Here is a 22,261-nt window from a genome sequence, read left to right on the forward strand (position 1 = left end):
TATTCTGGTAAATTCAGGAGGAAGAAACGGGTGTGCCCTGCTTAGCTCAGCCCCTCCATTTTGCTTTTGGGCATCAATCCTGACCACAGAGAGCTGTTTTCTTTACTTCTCCAGACCCTGCCTTACAAAACTCCTTTTCTGGGATCTTTGACCTAAGCCAGCATTGCGCATGACCATGTGGGTAAATCTATCAAATTTGGGTATTTGGTTTTGGCTCCCACGCTAAACCATGTTCTTCAGTTTAGCCTTCAGTAAAAATGGTGACATTTTCGTTTCCTGGGCCGTATCCTCACCTCATTTCTCGGTATGCTTAGAATTTGGATGGGCAAGAAGAGTGCTACTTATTTGGCCCTTTCATACCCCAGAAGGTGGGATTTAGGGGAAGGGAACTAACTTTGGTGAGAAGGAATATTGTTTCCTCTGAATCAGGAGAAGGTAATAGTTGTAAAGAACTATAGATCTTTGAGGTATGATGGAGCTTCAGAGATTCAAAATCATCTCAGTAAAGTAAGAGGCCAAATAATTATCTGAGAATGGTTTGGGAGGCATAGAATTGGAAAATTAAAAGAAGAAAATATTTAGAATTGCATCTATGGAGCGTATACTCAAGAATCCACTGAAGAGGACCAAAGGATTGCCAGTTAGGATGACAAACAAGATGATATTAGCAGGCTTGGATGGATAGAGCTCAAAGGTAGTCCTGTTCTCTTCCACCAGGGACAAAGTGGTGAAAACTGCTCTATAGGATATATTTTATTCTTGAGTTATATTAATTTTCAGAAGTAAATAAGGAATCTGTTAGGGTTGGAATGGTTATATCAATACTGTTAAAAAGGACAAACTATGCTTCTTTAAATATGATAGTTTAGACAGCCACTAAGTTAACCCTTATTTCAAGTTGATTCAGATTTTCTCTTTTGTGTGTGTATTTGTGTTCAAGATTTTTTTCATTAAACTTTTTAAGAGTCCAATCAACAAAATCCTCCATGGTAGCAGCCTCAAATACCAGCAGGATAAAAATTTTAACATCCATTGTTACCTTATTGAAGAGTATTATTCTTTACACAACAAGTTTAGTTGCTCACATGCAGAAAATAAAATAACCTGGCTTACTTCCTTTGTCTCTTGACTTTTCTTGGACCAAAGGAAGTACCAGCTTCTCCATGAAGTAATTCTTTGCATCCCTGATTTCTCTCAATTTCTGCTACTCTTAAAAGTCAAAATGTATGTTAACATGTACAGTTTTTTGGGGAGAGGGATAGTAGGTAGCAGGGTAGGAATTTGGGAGGTGATTGCACTTGAACTGGGTGGGAAGGGAGAATAGAATTTGGCAGGTGGATACGAGAGGTAGAAGCCAAGAGCACTCAGGTGTGGCACATTGCTTAGTCCAGAAAGCAAGGAGGTGTGGTGTCCCGTCATCTTCAGGAAGTACTATGTTGAGCAGGCCCTGGCTAGAGGACAAGGAGGCAAAGGGAGTGTGGTCTCCACAACTGGGAAAATAGCATGTAAACAGATTGTGCAAAGCTGCAGGAAGCCAGATTTTTTTTAGGCTGGGTGACATTTGGATGAGGAAAAAGCCCGTGGAGAAGTAGAAAATGAAAATTCAATGGAGTTGATTGCTGGAATGAGATTCTAGAAGGAAGGGAAATAAGAGTCTAGTAGACATGCAAATAAAGTCAGAAGAGAAGTGAAGAAGAGTTAAACAGAATGATAAGGCAGGGCTTAATTTTACTTGAAAAGTCAAGCAAATAAGTTTTGTAGTTGATAGAAGAATACGTACCTCCAGATATTTATAAATACAAAAATTATTTTCAATATACCTACTCCGCTAGAGTTTTTATTTCTTTTCCATTTTTGGTAAAAGAATAATAATAAAGAAATAGCATATGCTGAAAGAAATTAGGCATATATCAGGGACTGAAATCATTTCAAATAATTTTCTTTTAGCCGGATTGCTATTACAAAATAAGAATACATTTTGATTCAGAACTTTTATGAAGAACTTTTTTATTTTATTACAGCATCTGTTTCTACATTTTAATTTCTCTCCTTCATTTTTTATAGATATTTGCATACTTTTTTTTTCATATGAGAAGAACTTTTTGTTTGCCACAAGAAGGCTATTATCCAGAATGTTAATGGGTTTTCAGCTATTAAGATGTAATGATATATCTTGAGTATTTAACTATAAATTTGAAAAATCTCCCTGAACAATCTCAAAGGAATACTTAGAATGCACTCCTGGTAAATTGGCTCATTTTCCTGTAATTTACTGGAAGTGCTGATATGAGAGCAGTCTTAATGTGAAAAGTACATTAATCCCTGGAGTTACATTGTGTGTATTAAATTATTACTCTCAAAGAATAAAATGTATAAGGCCATTTAGCCTTCATTCACATTATTACTTAGAATCACAGTTGAGAAAAAATCACTTATCTTTTGATGCACAAAATTAGAAATGATACATTTAATATATTTTAAAACAAGAGGCACAGTGATGTTGTCATGCTTTTGCATAAAATCGTTCTTTTCCAAAACAAGAACTGTTCTAGTTAGAAGCAGGTTTCTTCTGGCTTTGTGGAGGCCCCTTTCATTCCATTGGTAATTGGAATATTTTTAGAAACCCATAATGCAGCTTTCTTTGATGTCAGTCACAAAGATTAGTCTGCCTTCTAGTCATGAGCTTCTACCACATTGGGGGATCATTTAAGAAGATAGTCAACTTGCAGGAGCAGCGGCTGCAGGAGCATTTAGGGTTTTGGAACTTTGTCTAATTGTGTTTTTCTTCTTCTTTGCCAGGGACATGAAAATTGTGGAAGTTCGTGACATCAAAGTTTTTGTTGTTTTGTTTTGGTAGACAGTCATTTATGATTCTGAATGATTAAGGCAGGTAGGAAGGCCCTTCTGAGAGTTTAACAAAGCTTTCAACAACCTACACCATGGACATAAAGCTGGACTCTTCTCAAGATGACCTGCCTCTCATGGCCAACACCAGCCACATACTTGTGAAGCACTATGTACTGGACTTAGATGTGGATTTCAAAAGTCAAATCATTGAGGGCACCTTAGTGCTTTTCTTGGAGGCTGGAAACAGGTACAGGAAAAAGAGTAGTTCCACTGAGGAAACCTGCCAATCAGAATCAAATGAAGCCTGCGAATTTAGGATGCTGGAACCCTGCCATGTTCCTGTGACAAATACAAGGACCTTCTCTTCTAAAATGAGATACAATGATTTTGCAATCTCTGGTAAAGGTGAAAAAGAGACTTTTGGTAAAGATGGTAACCATGACAACGGGGGACAGGCTTCTGGGATTTCTAGCTCAAAGTACTGCTGTGACACAGGAAATCATGGGAGTGAGGATTTTTTGCTAGTGTTGGATTGCTGTGATTTATCTGTTTTAAAGGTTGAGGAGGTGGATGTTGCTGCTGTGCCAGGTATTGAAAAATTTACAAGGTCTCCCAAGCTCAGAGGTGTTACTGAGCTCAGGAATCAGATTGTATGTGAACTTGTGACTCTGCCTGCAGATCGTTGGAGGGAGCAGTTAGACTATTATGCTCACTGCAGCCAGGCTCCTGGCTGTGGGGAACTCCTGTTTGACACTGACAGTTGGAGCTTACAGATCAGGAAGACAGGGGCTCAGACAGCTACTGATTTTCCTCATGCCATAAGGATATGGTACAGAACCAAACCCCAGGGGCGATCAGTTACGTGGACCTCAGACCAGAGTGGCAGGTAGGTATTGGGTACTCTGCAGCCCCCTGTCTGTGGATCTCATACACTGGGGGATGAGCCTTTGCAGGAACACTCGCAGGAGACCAACTCTGCAAAGGTGCTCCTTGTTCTGTGGAGTTACCCATCCAACCTCAACTCCTTAGACCCACAGTGAAGCAGGTAAACTCCCAAGCATGTTCAACTCGTAATAGGATTACTTCCCTTAAGTCAGTGTGAGAAGATTATTGAGCCCTCATATTTCTGAGTGAGGAGATTGAAAGGCAAGCCTAATGATTAAATCCTGAGCCTGCTTCTCCGTTGAGATCTCTGCTGGTGATTTCCAGTGCTGCAGATGGGAGTGATATGTGCCTCTGAGTACATATTTCTCAAAGTGCCTTTGCATTCCCCCCGAGGGAGTAGACTGTTGCCAAGTTGGGTTGGTGTGAAACCTGGCAAATAAAGGCATCTGTGCTTTCTGACTTTCTTACTGTCCTGACTCTTGGCAGCTATGCCTCCCTAGACTTTGTCTGTTGTCATATAATGTGAACCTCCAAAGCCTTTGAAAGGTCTGTGTGTGAGGAGTGTGTCAGTCCTACTGATAGTGCGCACATTCTTTGGCTGTGATTCTTAATATTTGACACCGTGGAGACTCCTGGTTTTTGGTGTGGGGAGAAGGAACTGATGAGGCATCCATTTCCAGGGGATATATTGAGGGAGCCATTTGTTCTTCTTGTCCCTGCTCCAACAGTTGTTCAGGATTTTTAGAATTTGAGAATTTTTAGATCAAACTTTATTGATCCCTCATTATTGCACCAATTTCTTTGTGCAAACATACTACAAGTCAATGTGGTAATTATTACAGAGGCTGGAGGAACGTTCATCTCTGTAAGCTTGTTTTGAGCACCTTCTTTTGTAGCATTGGACTCCCTTGATGGAGACAGTGGTTTTGGTAAACTGCTTACATCTCTCCCCAACCCACCCCTCAAAAAGTCTTTTAGATTTTCTTAAAGCATCACGTTGACTTTGAGCTCTAATTATCCCATTCCTTGCCTCTAATCTTACCTCCTACTTTGGTCTCCTGCCCCGCTTGGAGTGAATTCACTTCCGGTCTTATTTCTGCTGGAGTATGAGGGAGCCTTTAGGAAATTGCAGGGTTGATACAAACTAGTACAAAAGCATAGTGATTTCTTTATAGAATAACTTATTAGATATTCTTGGGAGACCATGAAGGGAAAGAAACAGGTGTTCATATTGTAACATTAGAGTTGGTGTTTCTTCTTTTTTTTTTTTTTTTGAGATTAGTAAAGATGGGGTTTTCAGTAAGATTTAACTATACTGTCTCTGAATACTTAACTAGGAAATTGTAGTTTTTATAGTCACAGGTATTTAATTTTTTAATTGAATAATGGGAAAAAAGAAACTATTCACAATATTTGAAAGAAATATTCACTAATGGCCTCAAACATGTCTTTCTTCTCAGTGCTCACTACAAAGAAGAAAGTAGACTTGTGAATTGCATTACATGTAAAGTGTTGAGTAGGAATGGATTAATGTTGATTTCCATAAAGAAACTAAAGAGGTCCTTGGGCACAATTTGCTCCTGCAAAGGCTGACTTGGTGAATTTATTCTTGATGTCTCCTTTTCTGATAAAACACATAATCATAGTAGGATTTTAAATTCCATCCTTGGAAATTTGTGATTATATGTTAGTTAAGAAATGGCACGTATGCACTCATACAAGGATAATAATTTTTTTTTTTTAATCATCAAAAGATGTTTTTTCTCTTGGGAGTGGATTTTATTTAAGATTATCTTCCATGAATGGCCACCAAATCTTTGTAAACTCTCTCACATGCTTAAGAATAAATCTAGATATATTCTGGTAACTGTTTAAATACTTTAAGGACTTTAAAATGCCCATGGATCCCAAATTGCTAGACAGGAATAATTCCTTAGTTATATAAGTGAATAGTAAGTTTCAGGGTTACAATGCTTTATGAATATAATTGTGTGAAAATATAAAATTTTACAATTAAGTGAAAAAAATAACTGGGTAGAGCTTATTTCCTCCAATTAAAACTTAAATAGTTGTTACATTTTTACTCCTAAATGCAGAGTTACTATCAGTATACTTACCATAGATTCTTAGTCCTGGTTGAGAAAATTTTAATTTTAATTTTGCAAGTAAGAGAATTGAATAATGTTACTGGAGGCTCCTAGAAAAATCCATGTCTAATTGTGAAAGAGAACTACATTTCTTACATTTGATCTTTACCATGTTCCTTACTGTATGCAAAGATTTCAGTACATTTAAAAAATAAATGAAGTATGTTAGCTTTTAATAAGTTTTTATTTCAAGCTGATATTAGACAGAAACTTAAATAATCTCTAAATTGCTTTTTCCTTTCAAGTTCCATCAGTGGCTTCTCCCCTTCCTACCTTCGCCATACCCCTTGTTGAGAATAAAACTTGTTATTTTATTATATAAATAAATAATCATTTAGGAGGTCAGAGGAACCCAGGATGGAATATAAAATGAAAAAACTAATTACATTAAAATATGTGAAACAACCTAACTGAAGGGGGTAGGGGGAGAAGATGCTGACCTAAATACCTTTGAAAATGTGTGGAGTCTGTAAAGTTAAAGGCAAAAGGAACTGTACTGTGGTTGATAAAGTTGTTTCCCATGGGCATACAGGTTAACCGTTTTGGTATCACTATACTGCATGTATGTTGGAATTGAACAATTAAGTAGGTGAATGGCAGATGGTGGGAGCCAACTTTCTCACTGGTGAAGTGCGAGGTTTACAAATGAGAAGGGGGACGAGGCCAGAAAAATCCATGTGGAAATAGAACTGGAGATCTTACTGTGAATTCATTTAGCTTAATGTAGAGAGAGATGGTTTTACCTAGAATTAATTATAGATACGGTGTTTCTAAGGGTTAGTATACACACATATATTTCTTTGCTTGTCAGCTGAAAGGGTTTTGAAGTGAGTACACCCTAGAGCCTGGATCTTGGTTTTGAATACTATTCTCCAATAAAGGAATGAGGGCTGCTTGAAGAAATAGCTAGGATTGGAGCTAGAAATATACAAGATGAGCCTGGAGCAACAATCTGCAACTGCGGGTGTATGTCAGAGGTCCAGGGAGCCATCTGAAAGAACTCCTAATTGACAAAGCTGAACAACAAAATAAAATAATTTTGGATGATAACGCGAAGTATAAAATAAATATCTAAGTCTGTACTGATAAAGTAAGTGATTGACTAAATAAGCAAATGGAGGAGAATGGACAAATCCACGGTGCAAGAGAAGGCCAAGTTAAGTAGATACTCCGTCCTCAATGAGGTAGAGCATAACTCTCCTTAAGTGTGGCCTATACAGAGTGACTCCTTCCCAAGAGGACAGTATGGAAAGGTGGGGGGAGTGTAACTTTACATTGGACAAGCCTGACAAAACAGGACCTCAGTGAGGAGATCAAGATTAACAAAACTAATTGCATTAAAATATGTGAAACAACCTCACTGAAGTGGGTATGGAGAAAAGGTGCTGACCTAAATACCCTTGGAAACGTGTGGAGTCTGTAAAGCTAAAGGCCAAAGGAACTATACTGCAGTTGACCAAATTGGTAAATTGTATTGACAATATATACCCTTGGTATGATGCCCCCAAAACCATAACCCCAGTCTAACCGAGAGAAAAATGAGGGACATTCAACGAAATACCTTACCAGTACTCCTCAAAACTCTCAAGGTCCACATAAAGAAAGTCTTAAGAAATCTACAGCCTAAGGAGATGTGATGACTAAAAGTAGTGTAGTATTCTAGAACACAAAAATGACATTAGAGAAAAAAATAAGGACATCTGAATAAAATTTGGACTTAGGTAATAATAATACATCAATATTAGTTCATCAACTATGACAAATGTAACATACTAATATAAGATGTTAATAGGAAAAATTGGGTATGGGGTATATGGACCTCTATATTTTTGCTCTTGAATTTTTTAAAAAACTGTTGCAAAATAAAGTTTATTTTAAAAGACTTCAGATTTGGAAAGAAGTCACCATTATTCCACCCTGAAATCCCCCTTTTGTAAGGGCTCTCCTCCCATTTTTACCAAAGTGGCAGCGTTCTCTAGAGAACTGAAAATACATTTGAAGCTATAAAAGTGTATTCCTTCCAATAATTGTCAATAATTTCTTCTTTCCCATTATAATTATAGTTCTAAAATTAAATATCTGCATGTATGAAAGCTACATTTTCCTACCTTTGTTTAGCCATTGTGGGGTTGTGGCAGCTTTTGAACTGAAATGCTCTTTCTTGCCTCCATCATACAGGTACTGGATTTTAGGTGACATTAAAAAAAATGAGTATGAAGCAAACACATATATAATAATCTGATTCAAGTTGGTTCTTGGAAACAATGTTTACTTTGTGTGGTGTGTACCCTTTAAAAATATTCTGAAGAACTACTTAAGAACAGGGACAGGGTCAAGAATGTGTAAAGGTGTTCTTGCTGTTAGAAGGAAGGGTACTTAATATCTTTTTGATTCTAGGTTCTTAATATACCTAAGAAAAAAACTTGGAAACCAGGCATCTTTACTCAAAGTTTATGTACTTTCTGCATGTCACCACATTTTTTTCTCATTTCACTGAGTAAAATGTTAGTTTAAACCAAAGCATTCTCTCTGGTAACCCATGCCCTTTTCCCTTAGCATCATTAAAATAGTTGTGGAACCTGCCAAGTGGTCTAGGAGATCTGGGCTTCAGCTGATAACATCATGGGACATGAATTGAATGGAGGGAAAATTTGGTTCAATATAGCAAGTTTATTTTAAAAACTACAATTATTTGGATCTTGTTAAAGAAACTGATTAGGAAAATACACTACAATTTAAGGTAATGTTAAATTTTTAAATTTCCTAAATCACTGTGATGTTTCTTTGTTTTAGATAAGACCAGGATGAAGTTGGCAAAATACAAAAAAAGAGTGACCTTTTTCCTATTATATTTATTGCTCAGCTATTGGACCAAGAAAGATGTAGACTTTTGGAATATTTTTATTTGACATCAAAACGAGATCTTAAAACATGATTTATCCCCCACTAAAATAGTTCTATTGTTTTATATCTCACTATAAAGGAAAGTTTTAAAATGAAAAGAATGAGCAGAAGATCTTTCAAAGAAATCTAAAAGTATTATTTCTACAATTAATATTTTTCTTATTTGCTTCCAGAAACCAGTACAAAATTCATGAGAACTGAACTGGAAGTACATTAATTCTATAATATTGTTGTATAATTGCAAAGGAGGAATTGAGAATTCCAAAAAAGATGTTTGGAAGAGTTCTATGTTAGCCTCTTTCTCCCCTTGTTGCACATTCTAGGACCACCTCCATTTCCCAGAATCCCACTTGAGTTATGGGAGAAAAAGACAATAGACTGTCTAAAGTAACCAAAAAGACCAAACAAAGAATAATCAACATCAACAGAAAATAACATAACAAATTATAACCAAAAGCATAGTATGTTGAAAAGAACCTGGAAGGTGAGAGCCAAGAGACCAGAGCACTCCTCAGAGCTATGCTGCCAACTAGCTGTGTGACTTCAGATAAGTCATTTTCCATCTCGGGAGCTTAATTTTCTTATGTATAAAATGAAAAGATTCCGTCTGAGGATCTCCAAATGTTTTCCACATATAAAATTATCTATTCACAATGGACTTCCAGATGAGAAATATTGTCCTTGCTTTTATAAGCAGCTTGCCTGTTTTGCACCCAAAACACCTGTGTTGAAAAGTGAATTTCTGACTCAGAGCCACCTTTATTCAGTCCAGTCCATTTTGACTATACAGAAAATCTGAGTCAGAGCAGCATTCTTGGAACTGCCGTATGTTCAATATGGTTGATGAATTCTGGTTTTGGTGACTGCCATGAAGTAGAATGATAAGATAATAAGGAAGGTGTGTGTGAGTGTGTGTGTGTGTAGGAGAGAGTGAGTCATAGCTGACACTTCCTGTTTTGGTAGGTCTGGCTCTTGATTTTTGTGTCACAAGAAAGCCAGAAGGTTGCTCACCTGCAATGGAGACTATAACTTGGGAGTTGTTGAATCAGGAGAACAGATGGAGAGGAATTGGCAGAGACCTGAGGACTGTGTAACCCTGGGAAGCCTGTAAAAGAATCTGACCCACTGAGCTGTCACATCTATGGTCCCATGGCCTCCAGTGATCAGATCAGTGCCTCTTTGTGGGAAAGCATCCCATCAAGCCACACCCAGGTAACGGTGGACTCATCACCTCCTGCCCAGTTCTCGTGGAGCAGCCCTTTCCCCAGTCACTGAATGGTGATAACAAAGTATCTGAAAATGGGTGATATTATGGAAAGTAATGGAACTTGAAACATTTTTTAAACTTAAAATAATCCTCTTTTCACCCCAACTGCAAAAAGACAAATGCCTATAGTAGTCAACTGAAGAGAAAGAAAACACATGGTTTGAATCAATCCCCTACAAGCTTTTTTTTTCCCCATTGCTGGCTTCTTAAGATGAGCGAGCACATTAGTGTTAGTTGACCTCTTAACTTGGGAGGCATAAGGTCTCAGTCTGCTCAGGCTGCTATGACAAAACACCATAAACTGGGTGGCTAATAAACAACACACGTATTTCTCACAGTCCTGGAGGCTGGAAGTGTGAGATTAGGGTGCCAGTGCGGTTGGGTTCTGGTGAAGTCCCACGTCCAGGTTGCATACTGCTGACTCATGGCTGTGTCCACACAGGGTGGAAGAGGCTGGGGAGTTGTGTCAGGCTGCTTTTATACAGCCACTGATTTCATTAATGAGGGCTCTGCACTCATGACCTAGGCACCCTCCAAAGGCCCCTCCTCTTAATACTATCACATTGGGCATTAGGACATCAATTTAAGAATGGGGGAGAGGGGAGGTACATTCAAATCATAACATAGTATGTTTCGCCCTTATTTGACCACTCTGCGAACACAGAAACATGTAACAAGGTGAAGTCATTGTTATTCTGGCAGGTTCTTCCTTACTTTTGTTCTTTAATGGCAGCAAGTCATGGACTTGCCTCTCACCATTGTAGTACTGTTTTTAATTTTCAGTGTCCTCCTCCCACACCCACAACTCCTGTGCAGTTAACTAGGCTCCCCAAAGAGTCTCCCATGCACCATCTAAGATGAGCTGTGATGTGGGTGTTTTCCTTTGCGTGCTGGAAGGAATTAATGGAAATAATTGTAGAAATAATGAAGTTATAAGCATCAGAGAATTTCCGACTGGCATGTTTTAACAACATGGCCAAGGTGCAAAGCTGTGCACATTGGATAAACACAGCTGCATTTATTTCAGTGATTACACATCCAGATAACTGCAGGGCATGTTTACAAATGTAAACATCTTCTTCCCCTCTTAGGGCCTGGAGCGCAGGAAATCAGCTCTCAATATAGTTCTCATCTGAATGCATGCATGATGGGAGCCATCACCATGTACAGAGTATGACTTTCATGACTCCATGAAGACCCCATGTTCACCCTTTCTCCACTTGCTGTCAGATGCCCCAAATTCCACCACTAAAGCTTCATTCAGAGGTTAAAGCTTTCATCCCTGTTAAAAAACTCACTTAATTTCCTTTTTTCTTCTTTCTTTAATCTTCAGCTTAATTCAAAGCCCATTTTCCTTTGATTCATTTAAAGAGTCACTGACACGAGGGATTTCTAGATGTGCAAGTGACTGACTGTACTAGAATTTTTTATTGTGATTACAGTGTTTACAAAGTTTGGTAATCTTTGGCTGTGTGCCTGACACCTGAGAAAAGCCCCTGAAGAATTTTAACCCTCAATTTTTATGCTTTTGGCAGTTTTCAGTGAGTGAATTTGGTATCATGGTGAAAAGGTAAGTCCTGAGTCAGACACATGCAAATAACTTAGTGTTCATTGGCTCGAAAACGCGCTTTTGAGTTTTTATTTAAAATGAATCAGATTTTTGATAGTTTTACAAATGATGAGACATTAACTTTCAGATGTTGTTCATTTGAGTGCAGATATCAAAAACTGTCCAATTACCCATAATATGTGAAATTTGGATGTGTGCATTGTTACTGTTCAGCCTGATGTCGTTGATTTCCTCTAATTGGTTTTGAATTTCTGATCTCCTTTCTGGCCTCTATATATTTACCTTCTGAACCTCTGTGACTTGGGTCTTCTATCAGAATGCCAGACTTTGGGGACTTCCAATCTATATCTTTTGGGTTTTGCTGAGGTGTCCTTTTTCTTTTTTCTCTTAGTAAGGTTATTAGGGGGATCACAAGGAAAGATGATTAAAGTGATGGTAAAAATCATTAAAGTTGGTGTTGTTCCCCAAAGTCCTGTCTTTCCCCCTCTCATTGGAGTACTTGTTGCTTCCTTGGTACTTTTTGGTTGCTTTTTTTGCTGTCACCCTGATGAACAATTCCCGGTGGTCCACCTCACCTGTGGATCCAGAGTCTCCGCTGGGCTCTGTGGTTTCCAGTGTGTTCGCCACTGATTCAATTTCATGATGTCTTTCTCTCTTAGTTACTTAACTTTAAATTGCTTGACATTTGCACTATACTGTGCATAAGGATATCAGGTTATAAAAGCTCAAAAGGCCATTGGTTATAGTCACTGGCACTTGGTTTGGGTGAGTTGGGAAGGGAGGAGTGAAGGTGCAACTGAGAACAAGAAAAAGGCTTAGAAATGAGTAAGAGCACAAAGAGGACCTGCATTTTCATGATGTTTTGCTTAGGGCCTCTCTTTTCAGTGATTTTTTTAAAATTTATGAAAATGTTCCAATAAGAAAGTGTTTGAGTCTTATATCAGAGGTACGTGTGTTTATGGGTGTGGCTTTTAGATAGATGACTTGGTCCACAATTTGGGAGTTACAGCTTTTGAGACCAAGTGGGAACCTAGAAAGAAACCATAGTCTTTAGCAGAAAGGGTGCCCAGCCATGTAAAGAGGAGGGTAGAAAAAAAGAATGGTGAGGACAGTGGGGAGGCTGGAGGTGAGAGCTTCCTGGCCAAGTCCCTTGGTGGGAGTTTAGGTGCCCAGGCACAATATGGCAGAAAGAGCCTTCAAGAGATGACAGGGGAATCAGGATGATACTTTAGAGCAAAATATCTAGAAGTAGACTAATTTAGAGGGGAAATAATGTAATAGAGAATTAAGGAAGAAAGGATGGTGATAACATGCTTTTTAAAAATTCAGTCAATGGAAGGATCCCTCTCCCACCACAACCCTCCTATTTGAGTGTGGCACCCAGACTCAAATCTGTCTGCAACAAAAAACACTACTTTATAAAATTATCATTCTTAAATTTTCTCAGATTGGTCTGATTTCAGACATTCAGTACCATTGTTGGGCACTACTGTTTGGGGTTAGGAAATCACCATCTCTGTGTCCATAGAGTGTAATCTGCCATATCTGCCATATGATATATAAAGCTTTGTGTATGCAAATTTAATGGATAGGAACTCTTTTTCTCCCTGACCCCTCCTGTGACCTTGTGTGTGGTCCTGAGTTTTCTTTCTTGTTTAATAACTTCATAATCCATTTTATCACTTGAGCCAGAAACATGAGAAAATTCTGGTATCTATATTTGGATAACAAATTACTTCAAAACTTAACAACTTAAAAGAATAAATATTTATTATTTCTTGGTTTCCGCTGAATCCAGGCGCAGCTTAACTGGGTGGCTCTGGCTCGGGCTCTCTCACAGGTTGCACTCTGCTGGGGCGGTAGGCATTTCAAGGCTTGAATGGAGCTGGAGGATCCTCTTCCAAATGCACGGGCATGGCTGTTGACAGCCCTTGGGTCCTCACTGCCTGTGGGCTGGCGGTCTTGGCTTCTACCACATCAGCCTTCCGTAGGCTCCCACTGTGTCCTCAACATGGCAGCTGGATTTTCCCCAGTGTCAGTGATGAAGAGAGAGAGAGAGAAGGGAAGGAAACCCTAAAGTGGAAGCCACACAATTTAAGTAATCTAATCTCAGAAGTGATATGTGCCATCTCCTATTGGTCACACCAACTAACCCTGATACAGCGTGCTGGGGTATTCCACAACGGTGTGAGCATGAGGAAGCAGGGGTCTTCGCGGACCAACTTGAAAGCTGCCTACCTCAGAGAGGTCTTTCTCTCCTTCTCCCTCTCCTTCAGCAAATTACTAAGTCCTGATTCTTCCTCTGCAGTGTTCCTCGGATATGACCTCATCTCAAATCTGATTGTTTCTTCTGGGAAGAGGTGTGGAAGCTGATGGAGGAAGTCTTGGGGATTGCATACTAAGGGCACAGGAGGAACACATGTTAATATGGTAGCATGGCCTCTGACCCAACCTTGTGGGGAGACGGAGAGCAAACCTCCTGGCAAGCCAATATTTTGGGGAGGATTTGTTCCCTGTGTAGAGAAAGGGACACCAAAGTCACTAAGGAAATGAGGTGCTGAGCACAGCAGCAGGAGAGTGCAGATACTTTTTAAAAAATCTTTTTTTTTTCACTGCCATTTAGTCCTGTTATACACCTCTCACCCAGCAGTCACCATACTGTAGTCCATGGCCATGAGTCTTTTTTACTTTTTGCTCAATCCCTCCACCCCTAACCTCCCCCTCCATTAGGTGTCATCTACTCTTCATCTATGAGTCTGTTCCAATTTTCCTTGTTAGTTCAGTTTGTTCCTTTGATTCCACGTATGAGTAAAATCATGGTATTTATCTTTCTCTTGACTGGCTTATTTCACTTAGCATAATGTTCTCCAGGTCTGTCCATACTGTCACAAAGGGTAAAATTTTCTTTTTTACAGCCAAGTATAATTCCATTGTGTAACTGTTTCATAGTTTTATGCGCTCATCTATTGATGGACACTTGGGCTGCTTCCATATCTTGGGAATTATAAATAATGTTGCTATGAACATAAGGGTACTTATATTCTTTTGAATTGGTGTTTTGGGTTCCTTTGGGTATATTCCCAGAAGTGGGATTGCTGGGTCAAAAGCCAGATCCATTTTTAATTTTTTGAGGTATCTGCTTTCCACCCTTGGCTGCACCAGTCTGCATTCCCACCTGCAGTGCAAAAGGGTCCCCTTTTCTCCACATTCCCACTAGCACTTGTTGTCTGTTGATTTATAGATGACAGCCATTCTTGTAGGTGTGAGATGGTATCTCACTGTGGTTTTAATTTGCATTTCTCTGACAATTAGTGACATTAAGCATCTTTCCAGATATCTATTGGCCATCTGTATGTCCTCCTTGCAGAAGTGTCTATGCAGGTCCTTTGCCCATTTTACAGTTGGGTTGTTTGTTTCTTTGGTGTTAAGTTATGTAAGTTTCTTTATGTATTTTAGGTATTAACCCCTTATCAGAAGTGTCAGCGAATATGTTCTCCCATTCTGTGGGTTGTCTTTTTATTTTGTTGATGGTCTTCGCTATGCAAAATCTTTTTAGTTTGATGTAGTCCCATTTGTTGATTTTTTTTCTTTTGTTTCCCTTGCCAGAGGAGATATAGCAGATAAAATATACTATGAACAATGCCTGAGATTTTACTGCCTATGTTTTCTTCTAGGATTTTTATGATTTCTTGACCAACATTTAAATCTTTAACCCATTTTGAATTAATTCTTGTATATGGTGTAAGAAGGTGGTCTAATTTCTTTTTTCTGCATGTATCTGTCCAGTTTTCTCATTTGTTGAACAAAAAATTGTATGTGCTTGCTTCCATTGCCAAATATGAATGACTATAAAGGTGTGGGTTTATTTCTGGGCTCTCTCTTCTGTTCTATTGATCTATGTGTTTGTTTTTATACCAAGTTGTCTTGATTACTATGCCCTTATAGTATAGTTTGTTATTAGGAAGTGTGATTCCTCCAACTTTTTTCTTCTTTCTCAAGATTGCTGTTGCTGTGCGAGGCTTTTGTGGTCCCATACAAGTTTTTAATGTTCTTTGAAATATGTCATTGAAATCTTGATAGGATTGCATTGAATCTATTGATTGCTTTGGGTAGTATTGACATTTTAATGATGTTAATTCTTTCTGTCTGTGAACATGGTATGTGCTTCCACTTATTTGTATCTTCAGTTTTTTTCTTCAATGTCTTATAATTTTCTGAGTACAGGTCTTTTACACCCTTGGTTAGGTTCATTCCTAGGTATTTTATTCTTTTTGAAGCAATTGTGAATGGGATTGTTTTCCTAATTTCCCTTTCTGTTAGTTTGTTATTGGCATATCAGTATGCAACTAATTTCTGGATATTTTGTGCCCTGCTACTTTGCTGAATTTGCTTATCAGTTCTAGTAGTTTCTTGGTGGAATCTTTGGCGTTTTCTGTGTACAGTATGATGTCATCTGAAAATAAAGACAGCTTTACTACTTCCTTTCTAATTCTTTTATTTCTTCCTCTTGTCTGATTACTGTGGCTAGGACTTCCAGTACTATGTTGAATAAGAGGGGTGAAAGTGGACATCCCTGTCTTACTCCTGATCTTAAGGGGAACACTTATAGCTTTTGCCCATTGAGTACGATGCTAATAGTGTATTTGTCATACATGGCCTTTATTATGTTTAGGTATGTTCCCTCTACTTCCATTTTGCTGAGAGTTTTCATCATAAATGGGTACTGGATTTTATCAAATGCTTTTTCTGCATCTATTGATATGATCATGTGATTTTTATCCTTCATTTTCTTTATGTGGTGAATCACATTTATTAACTTGCAAATGTTGTATCAACCTTGCATTCCCAGAATAAATTCCACTTGATCATGGTGTATGATCTCTGATGAATTGCTGTATTCAGTTTGCTAATATTTTGTTGAGGATTTTAGTTAGCATCTATGTTCATCAGGGATACTGGTCTATAATTTTCTATATTTTGTATTGTCTTCATTTGGTTTTGGAATTAGGATAATGCTGACCTTATAAAATGAGTTTGGGAGCCTTCCCTCCTCTTGAATTTTATGAAATAGTCTGAGAAGGAGAGGTGTTAGTTCTTCTCAGTCTATTTGATAAAATTCACCTGTGAAGCCATGTGGTCCAGGGCTTTTGTTTGTTGGGAGATTTTTGGTTACTGCTTCAATTTCACTAGTTGTAATCTGTATATTCAGATTCTCTGATTCATATTTGGAAAATTGTATGTTTTTAGGAATTTATCCATTTCATCCAGATTATCCAGTTTGTTGGCATATAATTGTTCATAATATTTCCTTACAATCCTTTGTATATTTTAAAATATTTTATTTACTTATTTTTAGAGGGGAAGAGAGGGAGAAACAGGAAGAGGAACATCAATGTGTGGTTGCCTCTCCTACATCTCTAACTGGGAAACTGGCCCGAAGCCCAGGCATGTGCCCTGACTGGGAATCAAACCAGCAACCCTTTGGTTTGCAGGTCGTCAGTCAGTCCACTGAGCCACACCAGTCAGGGTGTAATCCTTTTTATTTCTTTGGTGTCAGTTGTTATTTTTCCTCTTTCATTGCTGATTTTCTTTATTTGGGTCCTCTCTCTTTTTTTCTTAATGAGCCTGGTTAAAGCTTTGTGACTCTTGTTCATCTTTTCAGAGAACCAGCTCTTGGATTCATTGATGTTTTGTAACTTTTTTTGGACCATTTCATTTATTTCTGCTTTGATCTTTATTATTTCCTTTCTTCTCACTTTGGGCTTTGTTTGTTGTTCTTTTCAAATTCTTGGAAGTGTAAAGTTAGAGTGTTTATTTGAGCCTTTTCTTGTTTTTTAGAGTGTAGAGACTTTTAGACTTGGCCTGAGCACCCAAGAACTTAAGACCATCATAAAGAGCAGCTCCCCATTTGCCTGAGGCCAAGAAAGTCTTAAGGGGATCTTTAGGCAGGTGTTTGCCATTCCCTGTAAGTATCACAAATAAGTTTAACTCCACAAGTATACTTAGATTAGAAATGGCTTCATAGAACTCTTGAACTGATAAAAAAAAATGTGGGGTCCCTTCTGCTTCAGTGAGAAAGAAAGCCTTAATCTCAAAGACTGCCATTGTCAGAGGAAGCAAGAGTTATGCCTGACATTTGGCCTCTGGGAATACACCCTGTTTCCACTGACAACACCCACTTTTCTTTTTGGGATCCTTCTCTAAAATGCACTTTTTGGGAAGAACACAAAACACCTAACAGGTAGAATTATGAGAACTAGGCATGCTTGACTTTTTGAGCTGTTATAGCATACCTCCCACCACATACCCACCACCACTAGCCCTACCTGGGAGGAGCTAGTTCTGGCAGGCTTCCTCATTAGGTTCTTAAACAGCCTGAGGCTGGATAGTTAACTAAGTTTCATTGAAACTGGTGGGAGATTATGGGTCTTCCATGAAATTTTGTATATAGACTTGGAATATAGAATCATAGATTTATGGACCAGAACAGACATAGAGGTCACCAACCTGTATCCCATTCCCATTTTACATGTGACTCAGAGAGGTCAAAGGACTTCCCCATAGTCATTTAGTAAGCTGGCAACACAGGGAGGACTAAAATCTTCTAAATTTCTGATCTTCCCCTCCTCCATGTCAAACTTGCAAGTTATCATGTACACTTCTAGGAAGGTAGACTGCACCTGCCTGTCTGCCCTAAGGTTCATTTTCTGCTCTTATTTGTGATCTTCTCTGAATGACCAGTCACCTCATTACCTAGGCTCCCTTGTCTTCTGTTTTCTGGTAAGTTTGACTAATGTAGAGGGGGAGGCACTGGTGGAAAATACAATTCCATTGTATATATGTACATCTTCTCTATTCAATCCTCTACTGAAAGGTACTTTAGTTGTCACTATATTTTGACCGCTGTGAATAATGCTGCAATGAATATAGAGGCACATATATCTTTGCAAATAAATGTTTTTGAGTTCTTTTGGTAGATAACCCAGAAGAGGGATTACTGGGCCTTATAGTAACTCTATTCGTAATTTTTTTAAGGAACCATCAGACTGTTTTCCATACTGGCTGTACCAGTTTACATTCCCACCAGCAGTGAATGAGGGTTCCTTTCTCTTCGAAGCCTCTCTGACACTTGTTATTACCTGTCTTGTTGATAATAGCCATTCAAGTAGGCGTGAGGTGGTATCTCATTGTAGTTTGGATTTGAAATTCCCTAATAGCTAGTGAAGTTGAACATCTTTTCATGTATCTGTTGACCATTTGTACATCTTGGGAGAGGTGTTTGTTCAGGTCCTCTGTCCATTTTTAATTGGATTATTTGTTTGTTGGGTGTTGAGTTGTATGAGTTCTTTATATTTTTTGGATATTAACCCCTTGTCAGAGCTGTTGTTTGCAAATATCATACCTCACTCAGTTGGTTGCCTTTTAATTTTGTTCTTGGTTTCATTTAATGTGCAGAGGCTTTTTAGTTTGATATAGTCCCATTCATTTATTTTTGCCTTTACTTCCCTTGCCTTTGGGGGGTCAAATTAATAAAATGTTCTCTATGACCAAGGTCAATAAGTTTAGTACTTATGTATTCTTCTATGTACTTTATTGTTTCAGATTTTATATTTAGGTCTTTGATCCATTTTAAATTAGTTTTTGTACAAGAGGACAAACTATAATCTAGTTTCATTCTTTTGCATGTGGCTTTCTAATTTTCCCAGCACCATTTATTGAAGAGGTTTTCTTTTCTCTATTGTGTGTTTTTGGCTCCTTTGTCAAAAATTATTTGCTTATATGCCCGTGGTTTTATTCGTGGGCTCTCAGTTCTATTTCATTGGTCTGTGTGTCGGTTTTTCTACCAGTGATTATTGTAGCTCTGTAGTATAATTTGAAGTCAGATAGTGTGATACCTCTGACTTCGTTCTTTTTTTCTCAGGATTGCTTTGACTATGCGTGGTCTTTTGTGGTTCCATACTGACCATTTTTTGCTCTATGTCTTTAAAAAATGACATTGGGATTTTGATGGGGATTGCGTTAAATTGTTTTGGATAATGTGGCCATTTTAACTATGTTGATTCTTCCGATCCTTGAACATGGAATATCTTTCCATTTCATCATGTCTTTTTCAATCTCTTTTAATCATGCTTTGTAGTTTGCAGCATATATGTTCTTCATACCCTTTATTAAGTTTATTCCTAGGTATTGTATTTTATTCTTTAGGTTGCAATTCCAAAAGGAATTTTTTTTCTTTTCTTTTTTTTCCTCAAGTTTTATTGTTAGTATATAGGAAAGCAGTGGATTTTTGTACGTTGATTTGGTGTCTTACAACTTTACTGTAGTTGTTTATTGTTTCTAATATTTTTTTGGTGGAGTCTTCAGTGTTTTCTATGCACAGAATCATGTCATCTGCAAAAAGTGACACTTTTACTTCTTCCTCCCCAATTTGGATGGTCTTGTTTTTATTTTCTCTTGCCTGATTCCTTTAGCTAGGACTTCCAGAACTATGTTAAATAAGAGTGGTGAGAATAGGTATCCTTGTCTTGTACCTAATTTTAGAGGAAAAACATTCAGTTTTTCACCGTTGAGTGTGATATTGGTCTTTATTATTATATTGAGGTACTTTCCTTCTATACCCATTTTAATGGTGTTTTAATAAAAAATGGCTGTTGTATCTTATCAAATGTTTTTCTATACTATTGATAAGATCATATGATTTTTATCCTTTTTTTTTGTTAATGTGGTGTGTTACATTGATAGATTTGCTTATGTTGAACCATCCTTGTGCTCCTGGGATGAACCCCACTTGATTGTGGTGTATTATTTTTTTAATGTATTGTTGTATTCAATTTGCTAGTATTTTGTTTAGGATTTCTGTACCTGTCGTCAATAGAGATATTGGTCTGTAGCTTTCTTTACTAGTGTTAATCCTTCCCAGGTTTTGGTATCAGGATTATGTTGGCCTAATAAAATGTGTTAGAAACTATTGCCTTTTCAATTTTTTTTGGAAGAGTTTGAGAAGGATAGGTACCAAATCATCTTTGACTGTTTGGCAGAATTCACTAATAAAGCCATCTGGTCCTGGACTTTTACTTCTTGGGAGGTTTTTAATGGTTGTTTCTTAATAACTTTTGAAAAGCAAAAAGTGGAAACATTTTCCTAAGACTCTTTCCTGATGTCAGTTTTGTGCCTTCTACACTGTGGTGTAAGAAGAATATATTCCTTTGATTTCATCGATCTTTTCCATCTCTGTCAGGGAAGAGATTGTTGTTGGGATGCATGGGTTTGTATTTTTACATTGTAACAGAATGAGCCCTAATTTCATGCCGTTGGTTTTCTACACTTGCTTTGGTAATGACTACACTTGGCCTTTCTGTCAGAAGCCTGGTTGTTGTGACCTGTAGCCCTATTTATATGTCAACTCCTGTTCTTGGCCTCCACACAAGGATTCCCACAAGTGTTCTATTTAAGGTGGTGGTTTCCAAGATTGGGGTATCTGCCCACCGGCACTGGATTTCAGACCACCAGCTTGTTTTCCAAACATTAATTTCTCAGTGATCTCTAAACATATTTTATGTTCCAGAGTAATTTCCAAGTTATGTAAGAATATCTCTAAAGCTTTTTTCTTTTAAAGGCCTAAGGGCCTAAGGGGAGGGGCAAGGGTAATATAAATTTTAACTTGGCAGACTAGTGTTTAAAACTTTAACCAAAAAATATTTTTCCCTTAACAAAAACTCTCTTTACATATTTAAGTAATTTATTTGGGAGAAATTACCAGTTAGCCAGTCCTTGGCAGTTTAAGTTCAAAAAGTGTTGAAACCAGTCCACTACAAAGCCTCAAATGTTTTCTCTCTGAAAGCTCAACTTAACCTTCTCTACCATGGTGGTGAGAAAAGTGACAACTTATTTTAAAGATTCTCTCCCTTTGTTTTCTTGTCTTTCTTTTGCAGGCCATGTGTTTATACTATGGGATCTCCCATAAACAACAGGGCCCTTTTTCCATGCCAGGAGCCACCTGTTGCCATGTCAACATGGCAGGCCACAGTCCGAGCAGCTGCGTCTTTTGTTGTTTTAATGAGTGGGGAAAATTCTGCCAAGCCAACACAGCATCAGGAAGGTACTGTACATGTGTTGTTCTGTCCTTCTTTATGTATGGCACTCATGCTGGACCCAGGAACCCAATACGCAGTGTTTTTCACAACTTTAAAGAGCTCCTTTATTAGTTGGGTTAGAATGAACATACTGAAAACATCCTGCCATAGAAAACAGTGGGGAGGACGAGGGACATTTGGAAGCCTGGGCATGGCATGTGGCACTCTTTGTGCCAGACTTAATTCCTAGATTATTTCAGCAGTTTCTTTGACCCGGTGGTTTGTGGGCCATCATCAGTGGGTGGTCTTGGTTAAGACTTTCTGGGCGGGCAAGTGTGTCATGGAAACCCCGTTACAGTTGAGTTGTCTGTGGTTTGGTCATGGAGCCTGCACAAGGTTATTCATTACATTGAGTGATAGTGCTCCTGTTGGCTGGCCCACTAGAGCTCCTAGTAAAGCATCTCTGTTCCAAACACTGTTTGCCCATGGAATTCTGAACCAAAGGTATATAAGAAAGACAGAAGGCAAGTGCTAACGTGTTGTCGAGGTTTTGTCTGGGACTTACTTG

The 22,261-nt window shown here is 38.2% G+C and overlaps 1 protein-coding gene across 14 annotated transcripts in view; it reads left to right on the plus strand.

Annotated features, from left to right (window-relative positions):
- The first annotated feature begins 2,802 nt into the window (after positions 1–2,802).
- AOPEP (aminopeptidase O (putative)) overlaps positions 2,803–22,261 on the plus strand; it is a 360,558-nt gene continuing 341,099 nt past the window's right edge. For 7 of the 14 annotated variants that reach the window (XR_016510539.1, XM_090274018.1, XM_090274017.1 and 4 more), the window contains exons 1-2: positions 2,803–3,733; positions 21,553–21,719. Coding sequence is in view for 10 of the 14 variants with exons in the window: in XM_090274018.1 (XP_090130144.1) it covers positions 2,940–3,733; positions 21,553–21,719 (961 nt within the window). In the remaining 4 variants the exon portion in view is untranslated. The remainder of the gene's footprint in view (positions 3,734–21,552; positions 21,720–22,261) is intronic. The other 7 variants (XR_016510536.1, XR_016510537.1, XR_016510538.1 and 4 more) reach the window with 3 other exon arrangements.

Source organism: Furipterus horrens, unplaced genomic scaffold, assembly GCF_987537825.1.
Source record: "Furipterus horrens unplaced genomic scaffold, mFurHor1.1.pri manual_scaffold_4, whole genome shotgun sequence".
NCBI classification, from domain to species: Eukaryota; Metazoa; Chordata; class Mammalia; order Chiroptera; family Furipteridae; genus Furipterus; species Furipterus horrens.